This window comes from Seriola aureovittata, chromosome 11 (genome assembly GCF_021018895.1).
Source record: "Seriola aureovittata isolate HTS-2021-v1 ecotype China chromosome 11, ASM2101889v1, whole genome shotgun sequence".
NCBI lineage: Eukaryota > Metazoa > Chordata > Actinopteri > Carangiformes > Carangidae > Seriola > Seriola aureovittata.
The window spans coordinates 525,753-550,440 of NC_079374.1; the positions used below are offsets into that span (position 1 = coordinate 525,753).

General features: G+C 44.6%; 1 protein-coding gene across 1 annotated transcript in view; it reads left to right on the forward strand.

Annotated features, from left to right (window-relative positions):
• The window catches only part of LOC130177603 (titin-like), a 174,918-nt gene that overhangs the window by 82,045 nt on the left and 68,185 nt on the right, over nt 1-24,688 (forward strand). The window contains exons 105-155 of the mRNA XM_056389497.1: nt 638-780; nt 2,446-2,569; nt 2,682-2,948; nt 3,577-3,674; nt 3,797-3,965; nt 4,270-4,539; nt 4,802-5,068; nt 5,151-5,429; nt 5,933-6,341; nt 6,493-6,617; nt 6,706-6,972; nt 7,075-7,344; nt 7,456-7,755; nt 7,851-8,153; nt 8,251-8,438; nt 8,669-8,783; nt 9,090-9,377; nt 9,621-9,772; nt 10,175-10,322; nt 10,441-10,618; nt 10,745-10,866; nt 11,194-11,481; nt 11,605-11,901; nt 12,010-12,196; nt 12,289-12,404; nt 12,611-12,910; nt 13,107-13,406; nt 13,704-13,809; nt 13,896-14,092; nt 14,316-14,624; nt 14,726-15,004; nt 15,316-15,615; nt 15,841-16,143; nt 16,241-16,437; nt 16,527-16,710; nt 17,018-17,320; nt 17,741-18,040; nt 18,457-18,575; nt 18,686-18,863; nt 19,090-19,374; nt 19,715-20,008; nt 20,128-20,427; nt 20,551-20,732; nt 21,177-21,306; nt 21,408-21,598; nt 21,899-22,328; nt 22,517-22,822; nt 23,442-23,623; nt 23,860-23,989; nt 24,211-24,362; nt 24,472-24,619. Coding sequence (XP_056245472.1) covers nt 638-780; nt 2,446-2,569; nt 2,682-2,948; nt 3,577-3,674; nt 3,797-3,965; nt 4,270-4,539; nt 4,802-5,068; nt 5,151-5,429; nt 5,933-6,341; nt 6,493-6,617; nt 6,706-6,972; nt 7,075-7,344; nt 7,456-7,755; nt 7,851-8,153; nt 8,251-8,438; nt 8,669-8,783; nt 9,090-9,377; nt 9,621-9,772; nt 10,175-10,322; nt 10,441-10,618; nt 10,745-10,866; nt 11,194-11,481; nt 11,605-11,901; nt 12,010-12,196; nt 12,289-12,404; nt 12,611-12,910; nt 13,107-13,406; nt 13,704-13,809; nt 13,896-14,092; nt 14,316-14,624; nt 14,726-15,004; nt 15,316-15,615; nt 15,841-16,143; nt 16,241-16,437; nt 16,527-16,710; nt 17,018-17,320; nt 17,741-18,040; nt 18,457-18,575; nt 18,686-18,863; nt 19,090-19,374; nt 19,715-20,008; nt 20,128-20,427; nt 20,551-20,732; nt 21,177-21,306; nt 21,408-21,598; nt 21,899-22,328; nt 22,517-22,822; nt 23,442-23,623; nt 23,860-23,989; nt 24,211-24,362; nt 24,472-24,619 — 11,475 coding nt within the window. The remainder of the gene's footprint in view (nt 1-637; nt 781-2,445; nt 2,570-2,681; nt 2,949-3,576; nt 3,675-3,796; nt 3,966-4,269; nt 4,540-4,801; nt 5,069-5,150; nt 5,430-5,932; nt 6,342-6,492; nt 6,618-6,705; nt 6,973-7,074; nt 7,345-7,455; nt 7,756-7,850; nt 8,154-8,250; nt 8,439-8,668; nt 8,784-9,089; nt 9,378-9,620; nt 9,773-10,174; nt 10,323-10,440; nt 10,619-10,744; nt 10,867-11,193; nt 11,482-11,604; nt 11,902-12,009; nt 12,197-12,288; nt 12,405-12,610; nt 12,911-13,106; nt 13,407-13,703; nt 13,810-13,895; nt 14,093-14,315; nt 14,625-14,725; nt 15,005-15,315; nt 15,616-15,840; nt 16,144-16,240; nt 16,438-16,526; nt 16,711-17,017; nt 17,321-17,740; nt 18,041-18,456; nt 18,576-18,685; nt 18,864-19,089; nt 19,375-19,714; nt 20,009-20,127; nt 20,428-20,550; nt 20,733-21,176; nt 21,307-21,407; nt 21,599-21,898; nt 22,329-22,516; nt 22,823-23,441; nt 23,624-23,859; nt 23,990-24,210; nt 24,363-24,471; nt 24,620-24,688) is intronic.

Genomic DNA, 24,688 nt, shown 5'->3' on the forward strand with positions numbered 1-24,688 from the left:
CCTGAGACTGAAAAAGCTTAAATGCATTTGTTGAAATAACAGTTTGATATATAAAGATTTAAATATTTTTAATATTGGAAATTTAAAAAAGCAGGAAAAAGGACTTTTTTTTTATTGCAGATAAATAAATAAACAATTCAAGTAGACTGGTGACAATATTTCAAATGGTTTAAAGTTTTAACTGAAGAGTCAAATACACTCTTACGTTTGAATAATTCAAATCTTCATTTTAAAGTATTTTTTTAATGATCTAAGATGTTCAGCTTGAGTTTTCTTCCACGTCAGAACAGATGTCGTTATAGCTTTGGATGACCTGTGGACATTAAGGTGTTTCTACAGTTTCTAACTCTCATATGGAAACTTCACATTTAAACCAGAGGAAGCTACAGAACAGGAAATGAGTTCTTTTCTGTGTCACATACCACAGTGTCATGTGTCTCCAGTATTCAGCCAATCAGCTACTGTGGTTATTTTGGACACCTCTGACTTTATCTGAAGTTGAGAGGCTGCTCTCTGATTGGAGGAGCAGGAACACCACTCCACAAAGCTCCTGACACAAACCTCAGATCAGCTCCGGACACCCGGCGGTCCGACAGGTGCCCGCTGGTGCATTTAACTATGTCGTCTTCTTCTTCAGCTCGGTCCATCGGCCTGATGCGTCCTCTGAAGGACGTGACGGTGACGGCTGGAGAGACAGCGACCTTCGAGTGCGAGCTGTCGTACGAAGGCATCGCGGTGGAGTGGTTCCTGGGAGGACAGAAGATGGAGGCCAGTGACCGGGTGAGTCAGACATCATGGTTTAATATGTGAATGTTTCTATGACGACTTATAGAAAAAGTTTCATGAACACGTCTGGGACTGAGACAAAGTCGCCTCACTGACAGATTCCTCTTTAAGAAGAAAACTGAATTTCAGGAAACAAAAATACAGAAAATGAGCAGTAAAGATGGAGAGTGTTTGTGTGTGTGTGTTTGTATTTTTATTTAATGTAATTAGTAATAATGGAACTCGCTTCCACTCACAGGTTAAAACAAGACAACATCAACAAAAAAAGTTTGCTGTCAGACCAAAGAAACAGAGACACACTGTAAAAAAATCCAGTCCAGAAATGTAATTTGAGATTAAAGAATAATCGCCTTGTTAAGAATTTTTTCATAATTATGGGTTTTTAGTTCTGTCTCAAGACTCCGGCTCTAAAGTTCATTTGTTTTTTTCTCATTTAAAGGAAACAATGTATTTCTTGCAGTGCATGGATTGTCATTTCCTGCACAGATTAATATGGAACCATGTTTGCTTTAACACAAACATTCACAGTCACGTTTCCATCAGTGGAGATTCAGATTTGTATCGTCTGTTTTCAGATTAAAGGTCATTTTCTCTTTTGCAGTGCAGTGATTTGTCTTTGTCAGCTGTGTTTTAAAAGGACGGCGATCCTTTTCTGGAAACGTGGATCTCACAGTAGCTGAAGATTTTTCTGTTTTTAACAAAAACATGAAGATTTAATGAGACTGAGTTAGTTAGTTAGTCAGGCTGTTTTTACAGTGTAGAGACTCTGCAGTTAAAAATAACCAAAGATAAATAGCAGCTGCTGTTATCTGTAACACACAGACTCACACTGTCACCACAGCCTTATATGTAGACAGATCCACAGGTAACAGACTGACAATATTCACACAAACTCTTTTCTGTGTATTTTCCATGACACATTTCTGTGTTTCATTTTATGTTTAATGTTGGAGAGAGATTTGAAACCTTTAAGTAAAAACATTAATCAACACTGAAATAACTGAACAAGGTAAATATTCAGAAATCTAATTTCCTAAAACAACTGACTCAAACAGCAGGATGAAAATATCTCTAATCAAACTCTGATGAGTCTCAGTAAACCACAGAACAAGAGAACTATGTTTTCACCAGTGTCTGGAAAATGTCAATATTAGAAACTGGAGAAAAACTCTTCCCAACAGCAGATTCTCTTCAGATTTATCATGTCAATAATAGATTAATAGTAGATCAATAGATTAAACAGCAGGTGAAAAGTGTTTTTTTTTTTTTAAATAAACTGAAAAACTGGTCCAGAGCATCAGTCATCTCCAGACCATTCACATCACTGGTGTCCATGATGTAGGGAGATGGTCCAACAACAGGCCCCGCCCCTCATACAGGAACTAAGACTGAAACAGTGTGCAGATATATCTACATATAGATCTGAATGTACATCTGCATGTATAGCTACATGCAGATGTACATGCAGATCTACATGTAGAGCGTCCTTCAGAGCGTCTCTGTAGTGGACTTATTCTCCACAACAAAACTCAGCAACAAACAAAAACTTGATAGAAGGGAGATTTCTTACAGTGAAGTGTCTGACGTGATTTGCTAGTTCACTAATTAAATGAAATCAGATCATTAACTGGTGATTTGGGTTTTTTTCTGTCCCTGCAGGTAAAGACTCGTGTGGCGGGTCGGGTTCACGCTCTGACCGTCAGAGATGTGAAACTGTCGGAGGCTGGTGAGGTCAAACTGACCGCTAAAGACTTCCAGACTCAGGCTCAGCTCATTGTCAGAGGTGAGACACTCGAACACACCGGGGACAGTAAACACATCACAGGCTCTGAGGCCCTGAGCAGGAAGTGTATTCTTGGTTCATATATAACCTTTGTTTTCTCATGCGCTCTCAGAGCCGCCGGTGGAGTTCACAAAGCCGCTGGAGGACCAGACGGTGGAGGAGGAGGCCACCGCCACGCTGGAGTGTGAAGTTTCCAGAGAGAACGCAGAGGTACGATGGTTCAGAGAAGGACAGGAGATCAGAAAGACCAAGAAGTACGACTTGATTGTCGACGGACGCAAGAGAGCGCTGGTCATCCACGGCTGCTCTCCGGAAGACGCCAAGATGTACACATGCGACGCCAAAGAGTTCAAGACGTCCTGTTTCCTGGAGGTTACACGTAAGAACTAAACCTTTCTGTTATTGAACCTTTGAATTCAGAGTTACAGGGGCAGTCACGTCGTTTTATAGAATCTGTAAAACAAAATCAGTTTAGGGAGTTGTGATTGGTGAATAACAATTAATATCACAGTAAGATATTTCTTTTAATGAATCTCCCTTAGATATTAGATAAAACAATCATTTACTTTTACTACATATTGTAATGAATTAATAACATGTTTTAACATTTTTTTTTATCATAATGCACAGACATTTTTATTTGTATTGTTAATTAACTTGTATCATTAGTACAGAATTAGAATTTAATCAATTTTTAATATTATATTTTTACTTACCAAGTTTCTCACTGAAGTTTTTTGTTTTATAATTGTGTGTTTCTGGCCTTAATCAGCCTCCACACAGTCTAATACTTTCTGTCATGTTTTGGTCCCTTTAAAGTCTTTGTTGGACTTTTCCTTCCAAGAGAACAAATAAACGACAATTTAGGATTTATTAAAATAACAAGTATCTTATAATTATGATTCTTAAAGTTCAGATTAATATTTTAGATGAGCATAAATCAGATGAAATGCTTGTTGGATTGAATTGTTGAACTGCTATTACAATAGTGTTGTTTTTGTCTGCAGCTCCTCATGTGGAGATTACAAAGCCTTTGCAGGATGTGGAGGTCAGAGAGAAGGAATCTGCCAAGTTTGAATGTGAAGTGTCCCGCGAGTCCGCCAAGGTGAGACCAGATCCCCCACTGTTCTGTCACTTGGAGATCTGGTTTTACAGCTGGATATGAAAGGATCGACCGAACAGTCCCTCCAAGATAAATCTCATTTCATCTCACTTCTGTCCCACCAGGTGCGTTGGTTCAAGGATGGAAGCGAGATCAGGAGAGGAAAGAAGTACGAGATCACGGCTAAGGGAGTCCAGAGGATCCTCATCGTCCACAAGTCAGTGTTTGACGATGAGGCAGAGTACGAATGTGACGCCAGAACCTCCAAGACATCCGGCATGCTCACGGTCATCGGTGAGCAGCATCCTCATTATTTTATTATTTCTCTTGAAAATAGTTTTTCCAACATTTCACAATAATTTACTGAGAAAACTGGAGGAAAGAGAAGGGAAGAGAGTGGCACCTGTTGCATTAAGAGCTAAGAGGTAAAATTATAAAATTATATTAACGGAATAACTGTAAATAAACAGAAAGAAAAGAGTCCTGATACAAATACTTCGGGTGTAAGCAGGCAGCAGAGAATGCCTGACAGTCAAAACTTGGGGCACCCCCCCCTCCTCTTTGCCCTCATTAACCCCTGCGGCTTTAACCTTCACAGAGGAGGCAGCCAGGTTCACCAAGAACCTGTCCAACGTGGAGGGAACGGAGACGGACAGCGTGAAGATGATCTGCGAGGTGTCGAAGGCAAACGCTGATGTCATCTGGTACAAAGGAGATGAGGAGCTGCCGGAGGGCGGCCGCTACGACCAGATCATGGACGGACGCAAGAGGATCCTGATCATCCAGGACCTGAGGATGGAGGACGCCGGAGAGTACAACTGCAGGCTGAGTCCCACCGTCAAGACGTCTGCCACGCTGAAACTCAACGGTAAGAAAACAACATCTGAAATCATCATGTTCTGATCACAGGAAGTTAAAGGACCCTGTCACTCACCGTTGTACTAATACTTTACGCTCTTTCGGGAAGACATAAGAAAAACAGTTTGATTTGACAGGAAGTGGAGGAAATCACAGTGTGACGGATTTATTGGCTGAAATCTTTACTTACACAGCAAAATAACCACTTTCTCTTCCCCTGTGCTTTTCTTCTTCTCCTTCTTCTTCCTCTTCTTCTTCTTCATCTTCTCCAGAACTGGCGGCTGAGTTCATCGCCCGTCCTCAGAACCAGGAGGTGGTGGAGGGCGAGAAAGCTGAGTTCGCCTGCTCCGTCTCCAAGGAAACCTATGAGGTGAAATGGTTCAGAGGTGACAAGGAAGTCGAAGCCGGGGACAAGTACACAATCATCATTGAAGGAAAGAGAAGGGCTCTTATTGTGAAAAACTGTGAGCTGAAGGATGAAGGAGGCTACGTTGCTCACATCGGCAGCGTTAAAGCCTCAGCTGATCTGTGTGTGATTGGTAAGACTCTTAATTTCTTTGTTTACATCCTGTATTGGTTCAATCGAAGGTTTGATTTTAATAAGTTTGTATTTTACTCCAGAAAAACTGAGGATCATCACGCCGATCAAAGATACGGAGGTGAAGGAGGGAAGCGAGATCGTGTTCAATTGCGAGACGAACACAGAGGGAGCAAAGGCCAAGTGGCTGAAGAACGAGGAGACCATATTCGAGAGCAGCAAGTACATGATGGCTCAGAGGGACAACGTCTTCTCCCTGAGGATCAGAGACGCCCAGAAGGCAGACGAAGCTAGCTACACCATCAACCTGACCAATCACAGAGGAGAGCATGCAAAGAGCGCTGCCAGCGCTAAAGTCGCAGGTAAATAATGTGATTTTTCCTCACTTTTTATTCCATTTCAGGTCATGAACAGAACAACATTCAGGTGGTCATTCTCATTTCTACACACAGACTTGATCTTAAAGATATTTCCTCTGATTTTTTTATTAAGTCCAAATGACCATTTGCTGAAAGGTTCAGGTCTTTTTTCGAGTCTTTAACCAAAAAAATTAGTAAAACTATAAATAATCGATTCAACAGTCTGCTCTGATGTATGTAAGGTCTAGCTTATTGCCCACAGCAGTAACTTTGTGTTAACGCCTACATTATTTTGTGGGGTCACAAGTTAAGTTAGAAAAAGCATTGCTGAGGACTGGAAGATCAGTGTGGAGTCACTCTTGGAGTTTCTGCTAACATTAGCAGCCCTGTTCACATCATTATTGCATTTATATTCCAGAGCAGCTGCTATGTGTTAAACTGCTTTCAGATCCAAGTTGTGCTGCCTCCCTTGTTTATTATTAAACATTCACCCTGTGATTCCACAGAGGAGAAGCTGAAGTTCCTGGAGCCCATCGAGGACATTGAGACTCAGGAGAAGAAGACCATCAGTTTCATCTGCAAGGTGAACAGGCCCGAGGTAACAGTGAGGTGGATGAAGGCCGGCCAGGAGGTGACGCTCAATAAACGCATCGTCTACAGAGCTGACGGACTCAAACACACCCTGACCATCAAGGACTGCGTCATGGATGACGAGGGCGAGTACACCGCTGTGGTCGGTGATGACAAGTGTGCGGCCGAGCTGATCATCAGCGAGGCGCCAACTGACTTCGCCACACAGCTCAAAGACCAGACCATCACCGAGTTCGAGGACGCCGAGTTCACCTGCAAGCTGAGCAAGGAGAAGGCTGTCGTCAAGTGGTACAGGAATGGACGCGAGATCAGAGAAGGACCCAGGTACGACAATCATCCAAGTCTTACATGTTTTGTTAAAAACAGTAAATAACACATTAGAATTAGAAGAGATCCACATTATGATGAGAACCTGCTCTGATTTTTCTGTTTAGTTTGATCATTTTTATTGTACCTTTGACTTGTGTTTTTTCAGATATCACATGGAAAAAGAAGGCAAGATATGCAGACTGATCATCAAGGTGTGCAGACCTGATGATGAAAGTGAATACGCCTGTGGTGTAGATGAGAGGAGGACAAGAGCAAGGCTCTTTGTTGAAGGTAAACTCTTCATGTCTCTTCGTCTTTTTTCAAAAACCACAGAGGTGTATTGAGTTTTCACACAATGATGATGTTGTCCATTCTGCAGAGACCCCCGTGGAGATCGTAAGACCTCCTCAGGACGCATTTGAACCTCCAGGCTCGGACATCGTGTTTGAGGTGGAGCTCAACAAGGACAGAGTGGAGGTGAAGTGGATGAGGAACAACATGATCATTGTCCAGGGAGACAAATACCAGATGATTAGTGAGGGTAAAGTCCACAGACTGCAGGTCTGTGAGATCAGACCCCGAGACCAGGGAGAGTACAGGATTGTGGCTAAAGACAAGGACGCCCGTGCCAAGCTGGAACTGGCAGGTGAGTCAGCATGGAGGAACCAGTCGCACAAATCCACCCTGTGATTGATTTATGGAATGGGCCGAACAAAGGAAAACATGAATTGTTTTATCTCCTTTGCAGCTGTTCCCAAGATCAAAACCACCGACCAGAATCTAATGACAGATGCCGGTAAACCTTTCGTCATGACTGTGCCCTATGATGCTTACCCTCGTGCCGATGCCGGGTGGTTCTTCGAGGGCACCAGTCTGCCCGTCCAGAACATCGACACCTCTGCTGACAAGACCGAGTACCGCCTTAAAAGCCCCAGCAAGGAGGACCAGGGCCGGTACAAAGTGGTCATCAAGAACAAGCATGGCGAAGGAGAAGCATTCATCAACCTGGACGTGATTGGTGAGTCTGGAGGTTAGATCATTGATGGGTGTTTGGATAACTACATTCTGTATCCTGGGTATGTCTGTGGATGTCAGAAAAGTTTCTATACGTTATGTTGGTGGTTTTCAGATGTCCCTGGACCCGTCAAGAACCTGAGAGTGGTCGACACAGCTGATGGTGAGGTCAGTTTGGCCTGGGAGGAGCCAGAGAGTGATGGTGGAAGCAAGATTATTGCCTACGTTGTGGAAAGACGTGACGTGAAGCGTAAGACCTGGACTCTGGCAACAGACCGTGCTGATGTCCCAGAGTACTGCGTCAGCGGCCTGCACAAGGACTCCATGTACCTGTTCAGAGTCTGTGCCCGAAACAGGGTTGGCAGCGGACCCACTGTTGCCACGGAGGACGCAGTCCAGGCCAAGAACAAGTTTGGTAAGCAATGTCCAAAGATTTCCACTTGTATTAACACACCTTCTCCACACTTCAATCCAAATCAGATCCTAAATGTGTTTCTTTTCAACCATCAGATGTTCCTGATGCTCCAGAAAATGTTGCAGTAGCCAATGTCAACAAGTTTGGTGCCACTGTCACCTGGGAGCCTCCCAAGTTCGATGGTGGCTCGGAGATCACCGCCTATGTGATCGAACTCCGCGACAGGACCTCTGTGAAGTGGGAGGCGGCTCTGGTCTGTGGCGCCAATGACCGCTCGGCCGCGCTTAATGACGTGGTGGAGAACAAGGAATACATCTTCAGAGTCAGAGCTGAGAACAAGGCTGGCATCGGCAGGCCCAGCGCCGCCACAAACCCTGTCAAGATCATGGATCCCATCGGTGAGTGATAACCAGCAGTTCAAGAGTTAAAATTCTGAGACCTGTAAAAAAGATCAAATGATGTAATTTCACTGGACCTTTTGTGCTGTGGCTGCAGAGAGGCCAAGCCCGCCACTGAACCTGAACTTCAGTGACCAAATCAAGTCGGCAGTCACACTGACCTGGGAGACGCCCACCAGCAATGGTGGCAGCATGATCACCGGCTACATCATTGAGAAATGTGACGAAGGCAGTGACAAGTGGCTCCGCTGCAACGCCAGACTGTGCCAAGACCTCTCCTACCGGGTACAGAGTTCACCAAACATTTTTATTCTCTGTTGTTATGCTCTGTTTAGTTTTATTTATTTATTTACATATGCATTTCCATCGTCCTTCCACTGATGGATTTTATTTTTTGTGTTTTATGAAGCTCTGTTTCCCACTTTTCACCTTTGTATCTGACAGCTCTGAGTCTTCGCTGGTTCATGTGAGCTGTCTGTTGACTGATGATGTTACTGTTGTGTTGTTCTCATCAGGTGTCTGGTTTGAAACCTGGTCAGAAGTACCTCTACAGAGTTTGTGCAGAGAACGCTGCTGGCGTGTCTGATCCAGCTGAGCAACTCGGACCGCTGGTCGCCGACGACCCTCATGGTACGAGACAAACAGTTGAATCAACTACTGATGTATTAGGAAGAAGTGGATACTTCATTTCAAATGGCGTCCCCTTCATTCCTTAGCACAGATGAAAATGTCCATCTAAATGCTCATCCAAAATCCCAGATTTTAGAGATAAACCAAGATTCTTTCTGTCTTTCTTCCTTTGTCAGCATTAAATAGCGTCTCTCTGATTCCTCTGAAGCACCAAAACTGTCAACTAGATGGCAGTATAACTTGTTTACCAGCCTCTGGTTTTCTCCAAATGACACTACAATCTAAAACATTTTTCTTTCTCTGCAGTCGGCCCGACCTTTGACCTGAGTGCCTTTAGGAATGGTCTGGAGGTGATCGTCCCTCATCCTCTCACCATCAGAGTCCCGATCACTGGATACCCGACCCCCGTTGCCAAGTGGACCTTTGGAGAGAAGGAGCTGACCACTGCGGACGAGCGTGTCTCCATGGTGACGAAGCCCACGTACACAGAGCTGACGGTCACACCGAGCGTCCGTCCTGACAAAGGCACCTACTCCCTTCAGCTGGAGAACGACGTCTCTTCTGTCTCTGGAGAGATTGAGGTCAACGTCATCGGTAACAACAATTTCTTTGCCCTTAAAAGTATAAACTGAATAATTATATGTAAATATAGAAGATTAAATAGAAGATTTACTTATACAAAGATGTTATGGAAGTTTGGCGACCAGATGCATGTTCTGAAAATATTTTATTTTTAAAATCTTTTCCATCCACAAATGACTTCCTTATGCACTTCATTGTGTTTATTGTAGGTGTACAAAGATTTTTAATTTCTTATTTGGTGTCTTTTTTTCCCAGCATGCCCCAGTGCTCCCAAGGACTTTAAGGTGGCTGAGGTGACCCGGCACCATGTCCACATGATGTGGGAGGCTCCGGAGCACGATGGAGGAAGTCCAGTCACCCACTACCAGATCGAGAAGAGAGAAGTGTCTCGCAAGACCTGGGCCAAGGTACATCAGAGTGTTTTCCTCTGTAGTTCTGTCTGAGAATCTACTCCATCCAACTTTAAGAGATTCAGCAGCACGGTACTACAACTGTAGGACCTCAAGCCTCTAACAGCATCATGCTTGTATATAAAGTCAATAGTTTGTTGAAAATCTGAGTGTAGGTCAAGATGTGACAAATCTATGGAAGCTACAAAGCAATAAATACAACATATCAGTTGGTTGGTGGTTGAAACAACTCTAAAGCACCCAAATAAAGCATGGCAGAAATTGTCTTTGCACCTGTATGGCCTTACATCACTAACAAACAAAAGTTGAAGGCCTTGACAGGACCAAGCAGCAATCATCTTAGAGGTTAAAGATCGTGATTGCAACGTCTCCTAACCACTGTGATGATGTAATGTCCAGGTTGCTACTGGCATCCTGGACCTGGAGCACACTGTGACAGATGTCATTGAAGGAAAGGAATATCTGTTCAGTGTCACCGCCTGCAACAAATGTGGACCTGGAGAGCCGGCATACATCGACGAGCCTGTTAATGTCTCCTCTCCTGCCAGTGAGTATTTTCACAGTGAAACCAGCTTCAACATGAGCATTTGTCTCCTTTGCTTTTGAGAACACTTTTCACTTCATAAAAATTTGTTTACAAATATCCATTATGTTTATTCTCGCAGCTGTACCTGATCCTCCCGAGAACCTGAAGTGGCGCGATAAGAGTGCCAAGACCATCTTCCTGTCCTGGGAACCTCCAAAGTATGACGGAGGTGCCCCGATCAAAGGCTACGTGGTGGACAAATGTCAGCGTGGTACTGACAAGTGGGAACCCTGCAGCGACCCCATCCCTGAACTGAAGTAAGTCCTGACAGTTTGAAAATGGTAAATTGTTAGGATTTCTACGGTTTTCTTGGGCCTATTCATTATTTGTGTCCTTTTGTATATTGTGGGACAGTTGTTATAAGATATGTTCTATGCTCTCAGGTTCCAGGTCACTGGCCTGATTGAGGGTCAGTGGTACGCCTACAGAGTCAGAGCTGTCAACAAGCTGGGAGCCAGCCGACCCTGCAGGGCCACCGACGAGATCCAGGCTGTGGATGCTAAAGGTAGGCCGGTCTGTGTTCATCCAGACATGATCCTGGTGGTCTGGAGTGAATGTTTGCATTCAGCTTCTTCAAACCTACTGTACTGATATTGTAAGAGATGTCCTGCACCATAAGTATGTACTAAGGAATGAAAGATGATCAGGATCAGGTGTCAGAGTAACTTAATTGGGACTAGTAGAAATGAGAAAGGAGATGTGTAGTACTGATAGGACTGGAAGTAAAAATATTGCAGTCAGGAGGTTAATAGGATCTTGAGTGGGACTAATGAGATTGTGAGCAGGAATAACTGAATCTGGAGTCTGACCTTTTTTTTCATAATTCCAACAGAGCCTCCAGAGATCCAGCTGGATGTGAAGTTGCTGGCCGGTCTGACTGCCAGGGCCGGTACCAAGATCGAGCTTCCGGCCGATGTCAAAGGAAAGCCCGATCCCCGGGTGAAGTGGACCAAGGCGGACCTGGTCCTGCGGGCTGACAACCGCATCACTATCGACACAGAGCCAGGACATTCCAAGCTTTCCATCGCTGACACCACCAGAGGGGACACTGCCACCTACATCATTGAGGCCGTTAACACTTGTGGACGCGCCACTGCCACTATCGATGTCAACATCCTTGGTACAGAGGCTAATTTATTAGCCCACCTATGATACCTGAGCTATAGCCACAACTGAAACTGAGACATTACCAACCTGGGTGTGATTTTTGAGAAATATTCATGTTGTGTCCCCTCCTCTTCAGATAAACCTGGTCCTCCAGCTGCCTTCGATATCTCTGAGATCACCAATGAGTCATGTGTCATGGCCTGGAACCCTCCCAGGGACGACGGCGGCTCACCCATCACTAACTATATTGTGGAGTGCCGTCAGTTGGACAAAGAGGAGTGGGTGAAGCTGTCTGCCACGGTGAAACACACCACCTTCAAAGCGTGCAAGCTCACAGCCATGAAGGAGTACGTCTTCAGGATCAGCGCTGAGAACCAGTACGGCATCGGTGCACCTGCAGAGCATGTGCCGATCATTGCAAAGTATTCCTTTGGTAAGTTGATTTAAACGGTTATCTAATTATCTATCAGAAATTGCACCTTGAACGTTGATGATATATGAATAGCCAATGACAAATCACATTATTTTCCATCCGTTTCAGATCCTCCTGGACCTCCAACCAGAGTTACTCCCTCTGACATCGCCAAGGATGCCGTGACTCTGACCTGGTTCGAGCCAGACGAGGACGGCGGCAGTCCCATCACTGGATACTGGGTTGAGAAGTTTGATCCAGAGAGCGACAAGTGGATCAGATGCAATAAACTGCCCATCAAGGACACAACCTTCAGGTAAGTTATCATCATCACTATCATCAGCCGACAAGGTGAAGGATCTTTATTTGTGTGGTTTTTCATCTGACCGCGTGTCTGTGTGGCTGCAGGGTGAAGGGACTCCCCACCAAGAAGAAGTACCGCTTCCGTGTTCTGGCTGAGAATCTGGCTGGTCCTGGAAAACCAAGCGTAGAGACTGATCCAGTCCTCATCAAAGATCCCATTGGTATGTCACCTGTCATTCAGTACTGTTACTCAGCGTACACTGTAATCAGTGTATTGACGGCTATTTCTTTAAGCTTTGTCGTATCAAGATTGTAATTTAATTAATAAACTGTATATCATAGAAGTAATAGGATTGGGAGTGAGAGTAATAGGATTGGCGACAAGAGTAATTGGATGATTATGATAATACCACACACTCCTCTTCAGATCCTCCATGGGCTCCTGGTAAACCTGTCATAAGGGACATTGGCAAGACCACAGCCCTGGTGGCATGGACCCGGCCAGAGCACGACGGTGGAGCTAAGATTGAAGGCTACATCATTGAGTTCCAAAAGACTGGAAGCGAGGAATGGATCCGGATTGCTGAGGACATTCCTCTGACCGAGCACCAGCTGCATGGTCTGATGGAGAAGCAGGAGTACTCATTCAGGGTCAAGGCCGTCAACAAAGCCGGAGAGAGCGAACCAAGTGAGCCCAGCGACCCTGTGGTCTGCAAGGAGAGACTTTGTAAGTTCAACTCAGGGGTGGGTGGCAGAACACTGTTTTTCTAAAAGGATTATAGTCTGTGAAAAACTCCAAAAAATTTAGCTTTGAGGGTTTCTTATTATAATTGTCCTTGAGTTTAAGGTTTAAAGGTTCTGATTCAGGATCTCCCACAGTCAGTAAGAGATAGAGCCAATACTCCATGTTTTCCATTCCACAGACCCTCCCTCCCCTCCTCAGTGGCTGGACGTAACCAACATCACCAAGATCAACGCTGACCTGAAGTGGCAGGCTCCCAGCAGTGATGGAGGCTCACCCATCACCAACTATGTGGTGGAGAAGAGGGACGTGAGGCGAAAGGCCTGGCAGGCAGTTGACACCACCGTCAAGGACCTCAAGTACACCGTTAGTCCTCTCAACGAAGGGTCGCTGTACGTGTTCCGTGTTGCCGCTGAGAACGCCGTTGGGACGAGTGAATTCTGTGAATTGGAGGATGCTGTGCTCGCCAAGGACACTTTCAGTAAGTTCTCGACAGTCAGCGTTGTGTTTGTTAAAACTTGAGCTACCAGTGTAGCTTGAATAGTTTCAGTGTATTTATAGACAGTTTAGAGCAGATTTTTTTGTTTATAGTTACATACCTCATCAATTATTCATCGACAGGTTGGCACTTAACACATTGGTGACCCCTACTCCAGGGGATGATAACAGGACGCAAGATTGTCAAAGGCACTTTATTTCCATTTTAAGACTCTGAGTACGGCTGCAAACAAATGTAACTGTCAAGTATTCGTATTCATGTTTGTCATTTTCTCTGCAGCAACTCCTGGACCTCCTTATGCCCTGACGGTGGTGGAGGTCACCAAGAGACACGTAGAGCTGAAATGGGAAGCTCCCAAGAGCAATGGTGGAAGACCGATAACCAAGTATGATGAAAAACAGCTACTACTGTTTGTGATTCCAAATATAACTGAAAAAATATTCAACAAGACAATCACCCTTTGCTTTCCAGGTACGTGATTGAGAAGAAAGAGAAGCTGGGAACACGTTGGCTGAAGTGCTGCAAGACTCCAGACAAACAGACTCAGTTTAAGGTGACAGATGTGGATGAAGGGTCAGAGGTTCAGTTCCAGGTCAGAGCTGAGAACGAGGCTGGAGTCGGTGATCCAAGTGAACCAACTGAGATCCTCACCATCGAGGATGCAACCAGTAAGAGACCAAATATTTATTGGAAATGCAGGAGATCCTTGGGTGACTACTGGGGATGTCCTTGACTAAAGAAATTCTTTTTATGAATTGATTTTTCAAACTGTTCCTCCAATAGTATCAGTGTATGGCAGATAAATACAGGATATGACTTCATATCTCTAAGACACAGTCAAAAAGAATATATTTCAGATGTATTCACAGATGTCCTTCTCTCTCTCTCCAGGTGCTCCCTCTCCTCCTCTTGAAGTGGCCATCCCTGACGCCAGCCGAGAGCACATCAACGTCACCTGGAAGCCTCCAGCCAAGGACGGTGGCTGCCCGATTACCGGCTACCATGTTGAGGTGGCAGAGGCCCGCCCAGAGCTGAAGTGGCTCAGGGTAAACAACAGACCCATCAAGGAACTCAAGTTCAGGATTGATGACGGAATCAAACCAGAGAAGAAGTACGTCATCAGAGTTCGTGCCATCAACTCTGTTGGTGTCAGCGATCCCTCCGAGATCTCTGACAAGGTCTTCACCAAGGATCCCGACTGTAAGTATCCACACCTCTCTGTTTATTAGATAAGTCTAGATAGGTTTGATCAAAACACTGATAATTAACCCTAAATAATAATCCTGTCCTCTGGTCCCAAGGTGCTCCAACTATGGATTTGGAGGCACAAGACGTGGTTGTGGTTGAGGGCGAGAAGCTGCACCTGAACATCCCATATAGGGCGATCCCGACGCCCAAGATGGTGTGGCAGAAGGACACAGTGGAGTGTAAGGCCGATGACCGGCTCTCCATGACAGTGGAGATGAACAGCGCGCACCTGGAGCTGCTCAAGTGCACACGTGCTGATGCCGGTGCCTATGCCATCACCCTGGAGAACAGTCTGGGAACTGCCACTGGAACTGTCAATGTCAAAGTCATCGGTAGGATATCCTCCATGTAAAAGTGCTTGGGAAATATAACACCATGCATTGTTCATGTTATAAACTTGTGTATGATGTACTTTTGTAAACCAGTACAAATGTTAGATTCATCCAGTTCAGTTTCCCACAAGCACTTTTCAATCCCATTTTTGCATTTGGTTTCTGATGAGTTCTTGGTCCGGGGGACTTTGTGTATTTTTAAAAATCTCCTTGTAACCCTGTTAAGCACTATTTCCAGTTATATTTCACTAGAAACAGACTAGCAGCAACCCTCCTCTAACACATTTTTGGTTCCTTCCTGAACCCTGCAGGACTCCCCGGTCAGTGTAAAGACATCACCTCCAGCGACGTCACCAAGAACTCTTGCAAGATCAGCTGGGAAGCCCCAGAGGATGACGGCGGCACCTCCATTGTCAGCTACACTCTGGAGCGTCGTGAGGCATCCAAGAAGACCTACATGCCTGTCATGTCCGGAGAGAACGTCCTGACTTACACTGTCAAAGAACTGTTCATCAATTGTGAGTACTACTTCAGAGTGAAGGCTGTCAACAAGGTTGGAGCTGGAGAATATCTGGAGCTACGCAACCCTGTCATCACAGAGGAAATCAAACGTAAGTCCTGTTTTCAGCTCTATAACATTAGAGGGTTGATCTGTATTGTCATTGTAAGCATGTTAGCATTGACATATTGCTCAACATACAGCTTTGTACCTAGTACCTAGTGAATGAAATGAGATGACACCTGGTACATACCTCTAGGATTATAGTAAACCTGGTGGTCTTGGCTATGGAGGCACCTCAGACATTTACAGTCTGTGGCTAATATTGATTCCACAGAGAAACCAGACCCACCTATCCAGGTGGAGGCTCACGACCCGACGTCCAAGTCCATCACAGTCACATGGAAGGCTCCGGACTATGATGGCGGCTGTCCCATCCAGGGCTATATTGTGGAGAAGATTGAAAAGGACGGTGACCGCTATGAGAGGGTTACCCCAAGCCTGGTTCCTGGTTTCTCCTACGTGGTAACAGGCCTGAAGGAGGACATGGAGTACCAGTTCAGGGTCCGCGCTGAGAATGCCGCTGGAGTCAGTGAGCCGTCACGTAGCACACCACTTACCAAGGCTGCAGACCCCGTCGGTACGGAAAACTACAAAATGCTTTAATATTGTTTATTTGTGTATTTAAACCACAAAAAAGAAGGACCTTGATTTCAAAACTCTTATTTCATTTGCAGAAAAACCAAAGGTCACCCTTCATGCCCGTGTGCAGTCTGGTGTCTGCATTAAGAAGGGCGAGGAGATCCGCATCGATGCCTTCATCTCTGGGTCTCCGTACCCCAAAGTCACCTGGCTGAAGAACGATGAGGATGTCACCAAAGAGCCGACCAAAAAGATTGTTCCTTTGGTCAAGAAGAAGAAGTCCAAGGCCAAGGTTTGTGTCCTCACAGAGGCGTCTGACAGTCCTAATCCTTTTCAACATAATGTAAAGATATTTTCTAATTTTTACAATGGTCCCTTTAGGTTCCAGAACCAGAGGAGGAGTTTGTGACTCCACTGCGTGAGCGTCTGGGTCTGGATCAGACTCAGAAGGGCCGATCTGCACTGATGATACGCGACGCAGTCAGACCAGACCATGGAAACTTCATCATCATGGTGGAGAACACTCACGGTGTTGCCACCGCCTCCTGCAATGTCAACGTCCTTGGTAAGACAAAAGTTTATTTATTTATTTATTTATTACGAGTTTCTAACCTGATACCTGAACCTCCAGCTCACATGACCTCCTCAAGGTCCTCAGTTAGTTTTAATTAGAGGAAACCGGTCATCAGTTATACATAAAGAATTTCAAACTCATATTCTGAAAATCATAAATGGAGAAAAAATGCTTTGAATCAAATGAACTGTTTTTATAAATCAAAGAATAATAGTTTTACTCAATGCACGTCAGCAGCTTGCCCTGAAAGATTTTATAAACCTCATTTACATGTTGATCCGATTCCCCTGTCCTGCAGACAAACCCGGTGCTCCAATCAACTTCACCTTCGATGAGATCAGGAACACATCAGTTATCTGTAACTGGGAACCTCCTGAGGATGATGGTGGCAGCGAGATCCTGAACTACATCCTGGAGAAGAAGGACAACAGAAACGATGAGATCGGCTGGATCACCATCACCTCCACCCTGAAGGGAACCAGCTGCCCCGTCACCAAACTCATCGAGGGGAAGGAGTACATCTTCAGAGTCACCGCTGAGAACAAGTTTGGCTGCGGGCCACCATGTATCTCCGAGCCCCTGGTTGCCAAGAACCAGTTCAGTAAGTAACAGAATAAATAATAAAGGAATCCATGAGGGAAAATTTCTGACTGGCTAAAAGTGACTGCAAAACAGAATATGTACATAAAACCCCTGTAATAAATACTGAATATTAAGTAGAAATAATAAATAATAATATCAAATATAGAAATATAGTAAATAAAACATTTTGTCATAATTGAGTAGAAACCATTATCATGTTAATGGTTTTTAAAATAAAATTATTTGTATATTTTCAGAAAGTTAATTCACTTTCTAAAAGTCACAAGAAAAAAACTATACACAAACTATTGTTTTTCCACTTTGGCACCACCTAATGGTCATATCAACAATGACGATGTAGTAGATAATGAACTCCTTCCCCCACTTTCATTAATGTACAAAGGCTGTTGAGTCACTCTCCTTTTTCCTACCCCTTTAGATCCTCCTGATGCTCCCAACACTCCCAGAGTCCACGAGGTGACGGCGAGCACCGTCCACATCTCCTGGCACGAGCCGAAGGACAATGGCAGCCCGATCCTGGGCTACTGGATCGAGAGGAAGGAGGTGAACAGCAAACACTGGACCCGAGTGAACCGGGCCCTCCTCAACTCTCTGGATGTGAAGGTCACCGGCTTGATGGAGGGACTCACCTACATCTTCAGAGTGTGTGCCGAGAACCTGGCCGGGCCCGGGCCCTTCAGTGAGCCTACCGAGCGCATTATCACCATGGACGCCATACGTAAGTTTCTTTCTGCTGACTCCATTCTATTTCTTCTCCCTCTCTGTGCTGTCAACCTAAAGGCAAACATGACAAACAAACAATTCACTGTCTGTTAATGTACTGTAAATATACCATAAAGCCCAATTCAATCAGAATGAGATTATTCAAAATGCTGGAATGCAGACATCACATTAAATTAGTAATTTAGATCATAGATGGACACTGACTGACTTTGCAAAGCATGAATTAAAGGACCAAACCAGCATTTATCTTTTACCCATTTAATACAAAATGTATCTTTTGGCCAAGACACCAACTGTTTGGAAAAACAGGACCAGGTACTTTTTACCATGTGAGAATATAGAACATTGTTGTGTTCACTTAAGTCTATTAATTACCACTGAAATATTGAACACATCTCTGCTCCCCCCCAGTGCCTCCTGGCCCCCCCACTCCATGGATCGTGGATACTGGGAAGGACTCAGTCATTGTGGCCTGGAAGCCACCACTGTACAACGGTGGAGGAGACATCTTGGGATACCACGTTGAGAAGGTTGAAAATTACATTTCCATTAACTGACACTTATGCAGCTATAGGTCCATTTTTCTTCAAAACAAATCTTTAGTGTTATGTGATGTTAAACTCTTGTGCTCTACTCACAGGTTTTGGCTGGAGAGAAGGACTGGACTCGGAGCACAGAGTTCAGGTGCAAAGAGCTGACATACACTGTGACAGGCCTGGCCGAGGGAGCAGATTATTATATCCGTGTCATTGCCGTCAACGATGCCGGACCCGGAGCTCCTGGAGTTACTGAACCCGTCACTGTTAAAGAGCCTCAAGGTAAGTTATCCAACTGAGGAAGTATGGACTAGGTAATTTACCTAAACACATTTTATGTGGAATCGTAAAGAATAATGTTGAGGTGTTTTTTTTTCACATTTTCAACACTTCCTGCAGCTACTTCACATTTCATAATAAATGTTTCCTAGTCAATTGTGAGATTAAAGTACTTAATTTATTACATTTCAAGGCAAAACTAACAGTCCTCGCTGTCTTTGCCATTCAGAACCTCCTGCTGTGGACTTTGACGACTCTGTGAAGAAGGGTGTCATGATCAAGGCGGGCGAGTCTTTGAGACTTCCCGCTGTGGTGACTGGCCGACCCCAGCCGGAGGTCAAGTGGGCCAAAGATGAGGCCGATATCGACAAAGAGAGGATGATCGTTGAGACAGTGGGCAAGAACAGCACACTGTTCATCAAGAAGGCCGTAAGGGCAGATCACGGAAAGTACAAGATCTCTGGCACCAACAGCAGTGGGACCAAGACCGCTGAGACCAAAGTGGACGTTATGGGTCAGTGTTACATGAATACACCCCAGCATTCATTTGTACCTGCAAACATACCTGAAATCCCATTCATACAACCTCTTAAGTCCTGGTGTTTGTTTTAGAAACTTTGTTGTTGTTTTTCAGATCACATTTATTGTATTTTTGTTCTTTTGTAATAAAGAATCAAACAGGGTTGTTGTTATCAGTTAGTGTTACCTTCAGTTAAAAGTGCAGATTTAGGTAGTTGTAATGCACCAGGTAAACAATGATTAAATGAACGAGGTCATTCTTCATTATATTAGAGGAACTTAAAAACAGTGAGACAAAATGTCCTTGACATCTTTACTGGTCTGTGTTTCTGTAGACGTACCTGGACCAGTGGTTGACCTGAAGACAGTCGTGGTGACAAAGAAGAACATCACTCTCACCTGGTCCGACCCCTTGGACAACGGCGGCAGCGACATTATTGGCTACGAGGTGCTGAGGAAGGATGCCAAGATGAAACTCTTCCGCCAGCCCATTGAGACGGCGTCCTGTAAGTGTGACGTCCAGGGTCTGCTGGCTGGTGAGGAATACGACTTTAGGGTCATTGCAAGGAACAAATACGGTGATGGAGCTCCAGCTGACCTGGGTCCCATCTTGGCAGAGGATCCCAAAGGTAAACCCACAGAAACATGACCTGTTGGTGATATTAGCTGACATTTTATGGGAGAGAAGATCTAGTAGTCTCCTGAATGAATTGTCCAGTGTTGACCGAACTCCCTGATAATGTTTCAGGTACTCCATCTGCCCCTGAGAAGTTGCACTACACTGATAGAAGTAAGACCACTATCACTCTGGCCTGGCAGCCACCTCGCACTGATGGCGGCAGCCCCATCAGAGGGTACTACGTGGAGAAGATGAGGTCTGATAGCACTGAGTTTGACGTGGCCAACCGCAAGATCTTCACTGAGTGCTGTGGAACGATTGAGAACCTGTCAGAGAACCAGGAGTACCAGTTCCGTGTCAAAGCTGTGAACGAGGTCGGGGACGGAGATCCATCCAAGCCAATCACAGCCAAGATCCAGGATGATGAAAGTACGAAACTATTAAAATCTTAATGTTAAAATGACACATGTAGGATCAGTTTGGGTGAGACAACAGCAAAATGAGTCAGGTTTGCACAAAAGCAATATACTAAGAAAAGCTTGTTGTCCACAGTTGCTCCTGTTATCACGATCCTGAAGTTCTTCAAGACGAATGCCATCATCGTGAGGAAAGGGTCAGCCATCGACATCCCAGCGGAGGTGAAAGGACTTCCTCTGCCAACGATCCAATGGATGAAGGACGACGTGGTCATTGAGAAGCCTGATGAGGAGAAGATGACCATGGAGACTGAGGAGGTGAAAACTGATTCATTAGATAATTGACTTTTGACTTTTGTTTAGTCTGTGTCCAACAGTTTGGTCCTGATAAATAAGTATAGTTGCACTGAATCATTCACTACATTCCTAAGATCCCCATCAATTCACCCAGTACACCTTGCTTTGTTTGTAGCCACCTTCCTGCTTCCTGCATAATCACTTGTCTTTTACTAAACTCACTCTTGCATTTCGTCATGTAGGTTCATGGGTTATCAATTGTAACTATTGAGTTGTTGCCCATTTACCCTGATATGCTCAGGTACATATAACCATTCAGTATTTCATTCAGTGTATACCTGTAAGGATGAACCTTTTAGATTCTACTCACCTGACAACCTTTCCTCTTGCACCACCCAAGGGACAAACTTTCAGTTCTGTTTGTTTGACAAGCAGATGACAAACTAAACTTTTTTTCATCTTCAGGTTAACCGGACAACTCTGAAGACAAAGATCGCCATCCCAGAAACCATCAGGCAGGACAAGGGCAACTACAAGCTGGTGGCTGAAAACTGCTATGGCAAAGCTCAGCATGTCATCACAGTTGAGATCCTTGGTAAGAATCAAAATTTTACATGAGAAATCACTTTTTGTGGGATTAAATTTAATGGGAATTGTTTGAAAGTCCTTTTCATTGACCCACACCTACAATTTCAGACCGTCCTCTTCCTCCGAGGAACATCGTGGTCTCGGACATTAAGGCAGACTCATGCTACCTGACCTGGGACGCCCCAGAGGACAACGGAGGCAGCGAGATCACCAACTACATCGTGGAGCGCAGAGATGCCAGCAAGAAGAAGTCCGACTTTGATGCTCTCACTATTAATCTCATCGACAGGAGATATGGAGTGAGTCAAGGCTGTAGGGACTGAGAGCTAAACTGGGATGTAGTGCTTTGATTTAGTTTCCAATAATTATATTCATTTAATGGAGCAGTTCCTCAAGAAATTTGTTTTTAAACTCAAACCCAACTGTCTCAGAATATTATCTCAAGTTTTTTCTCCAATTAACTCCTAAGAACTAAGAGACCCATAAAATAGAACGTTACAAAAAATTTGTCAGTGAAATTAGAAACATTTCATCATCATTCTGCACAATCATCATGTATTGGATTCTGTGTTTAACAAAAAGTTGTTCTGCTGCTTCAGGTCTACAAACTGGACTTGAACGGTTCCTACCAGTTCAGGATCAAAGCTGAGAACAAGTACGGCGTCAGCGACGGCTGTGATTCAGAGAAAGTCCAGCTGAGGGATCCATTCGGCCTCCCTGGACCACCACGTAACCCCAAAATCATTGGCGCCACAGCGACCACCATGACTCTGACCTGGGAACCTCCTCTGGAAAATGGTGGTTCCACCATCCAGGGATACTGGCTGGAGAAGAGGGAGCGCGGCGCCGTGTACTGGGGTCGTGTCAACCGAGCTCCAGTCACCAAACCAGCAGTGAAGGGCCTGCAGTACACTGTGCTCAGACTCATTGAAGGAACAGAGTACCAGTTCAGGATTGCAGCCTGCAATGCCGCAGGGGTTGGACCACCCAGCGAGGCCACTGAATGCCGTTTCACTGTGGATCCATGCAGTGAGTGTTAACCCAGAATCCTCTAGCATTTTGAGAATAACTTGTTGCAATTAAGCATCTTCAGATTCATTAAAAACATTGGTTCCTTTTGTGTTGTGAGATCTATATTTTTATTCCGAGTGAAATTTTGACATTTTTATGCAATTTATGATAAGCACAATGTCAACCCCTCTGTTCTCCTTTCGTAGACCCTCCCAGCTCACCTGGATCCCCCGAGGTTAAAGACAAGACCAAGAGCAGCATCACTCTCAGCTGGAGTCCCCCCGACAGAGATGGTGGCAGCCCCATCAAGGGTTACATTATTGAGGTCCACGAGGAGGGCTCTCCTGACTGGAGGAGGGTTAATCCCACTGACAAGCTCCACCCATCCACCGAAATCACCGTCCCTGACCTGAAGGAGGGCAAAAAGTGCAAGTTCAGGATCTACGCTGTGAACGCCGCTGGCAACTCAGAGCCCGCCAGGACGTCGGACATCCTGGTTCAGGACATCCTCAGTAAGAGTCATACATATTAATAATCCTTCAGCCACAAGAGCTGCTCTTAGACCTGCTCACAACACAATTACTGTTGATGGTGATACTTAGTTAATGAAACTGCTGTCCACTAGTTTTGATGTTGGCTGATAAAAATCACATCTTTTTGGTTGTTCAGATGGTTTCAACCTAATGTTTGTTAAAGGTTCAGCACAAGATCCTTATCTGTACATATTTAATATTTATTTTCAAACTGAGCTTTGGCATGTCACTTTCTACGTTTATGATGTCATTTTGTTTGCTAAACCTCTTCCATAACTAAGTCTTTTCATATGACCTCCAGACCTCTTTTATTAGTGTGAAGCCTGTTCTAAGGTCAAGACCATGGAGCTTTAATATTCTTACTCTGATCTGTACTGTTCATGGAAATTGAACAGAGTCAGTGCAGCAGTATAAGATTGTCTTACAAATCCAGGTTGAACTTTACAAAAACATGAAATATCAAACTGGATTCTGGTCATGCTGCAACTTGTGATTCTGTGTGTGCAGTATTGTTCTCAGCACATTAATGAAGCCTAACATGAAAATATCAGATGATGCTGGTTTTAAAAACTTGTGTATTTGTGTGTGTGTTCTCCAGTCGAGCCAGCTGTTACCCTGGACATAAGCGCTCACGACCTGCTGAACTGCAGAGCGGGAACACCCATCAGGATTCCCGCCACCATCACCGGACGACCCGTTCCGAAAGTCACCTGGACCTTTGACGGAACTGCAGAGACCGAGAAGAAGAACGAGCTTCACACACTGCCTGTCGACTCAGAGGTCAGATGATGATGTGTAACAGACTGAAAATCACAGATTAGTCTTTGTGTCACTTAATTCAACCTTAATCAGACAAAAAATATGATCAACAATTGGTCCATTTTGTGTTGCCTGAACTCAGTCATCATCAAAAATGTTAAGGACCCAGGTGAAAAGTGTGAATGCCAACTAAAAAAGAAGTTAAAGTTGTGACTCATGACACTTCATTCTAACATCAGACTGCTGTTTTCTCTCAGATCCACTCCACAGACACAACCTCGGTGGTTGTGATTCCAGAGAGCAAAATGAACCACAGCGGCCGGTACGTCATCAACGCAGAGAGCCCCGCGGGACACAAGGTGGTCAAAGTCAGAGTCAACGTGCTTGGTATGTAAAGATTCAAAGATTCAAAGATCTTATTAGTCACATGTGTGGGCACTCCTGAGACTGTGCTAAAAAGACTATGGTGTAATGACGAAGAATAATTAGAATAAGAGATTTAAATAAAATGAAATGAAATGAAAATAGTCCTATAAGAATTAGAACCAGATAACAATTCAAATATAAGAGTCTTCTAATGCTTAATTTCTTGTTTTGCGGATGCGCAGACCTGCCTGGACCTCCTAGAGACGTGAAGGTGAGTGATGTGACCAGGGGAACCTGCAGACTCACCTGGAAAGCCCCAGAGTCTGACGGCGGTGACAGGGTGAAGAGCTACTTCATCGAGAAGAAGACGGTGGGGGGCAAAGCCTGGACCAAGGTACAACCCCGCACCTACAGGATAACACACTCTGAACTGTATGGTTATTATAAAATAATGCACTATTGCTGCTCACGTGTGAAATCTGACCCTGATCTCGTTCTTTTAGGTGAACACAGCCTGTGCTTCTCAGTCTCTGGTGGTTCCAGATCTGATCGGCGGTCAGGAGTACCTGTTCCGTATCCGCGCTGAGAACCGCTTCGGGTTTGGCCCCTTTGTTGAGACCACAGAGAGCGCCAGAGCCAGAGATCCCATCCGTATGTTTCTTTTCTTTATCTTACAATAATAAATTAGTTTAGATCTAATTTTTATGTTTTGTTATTATT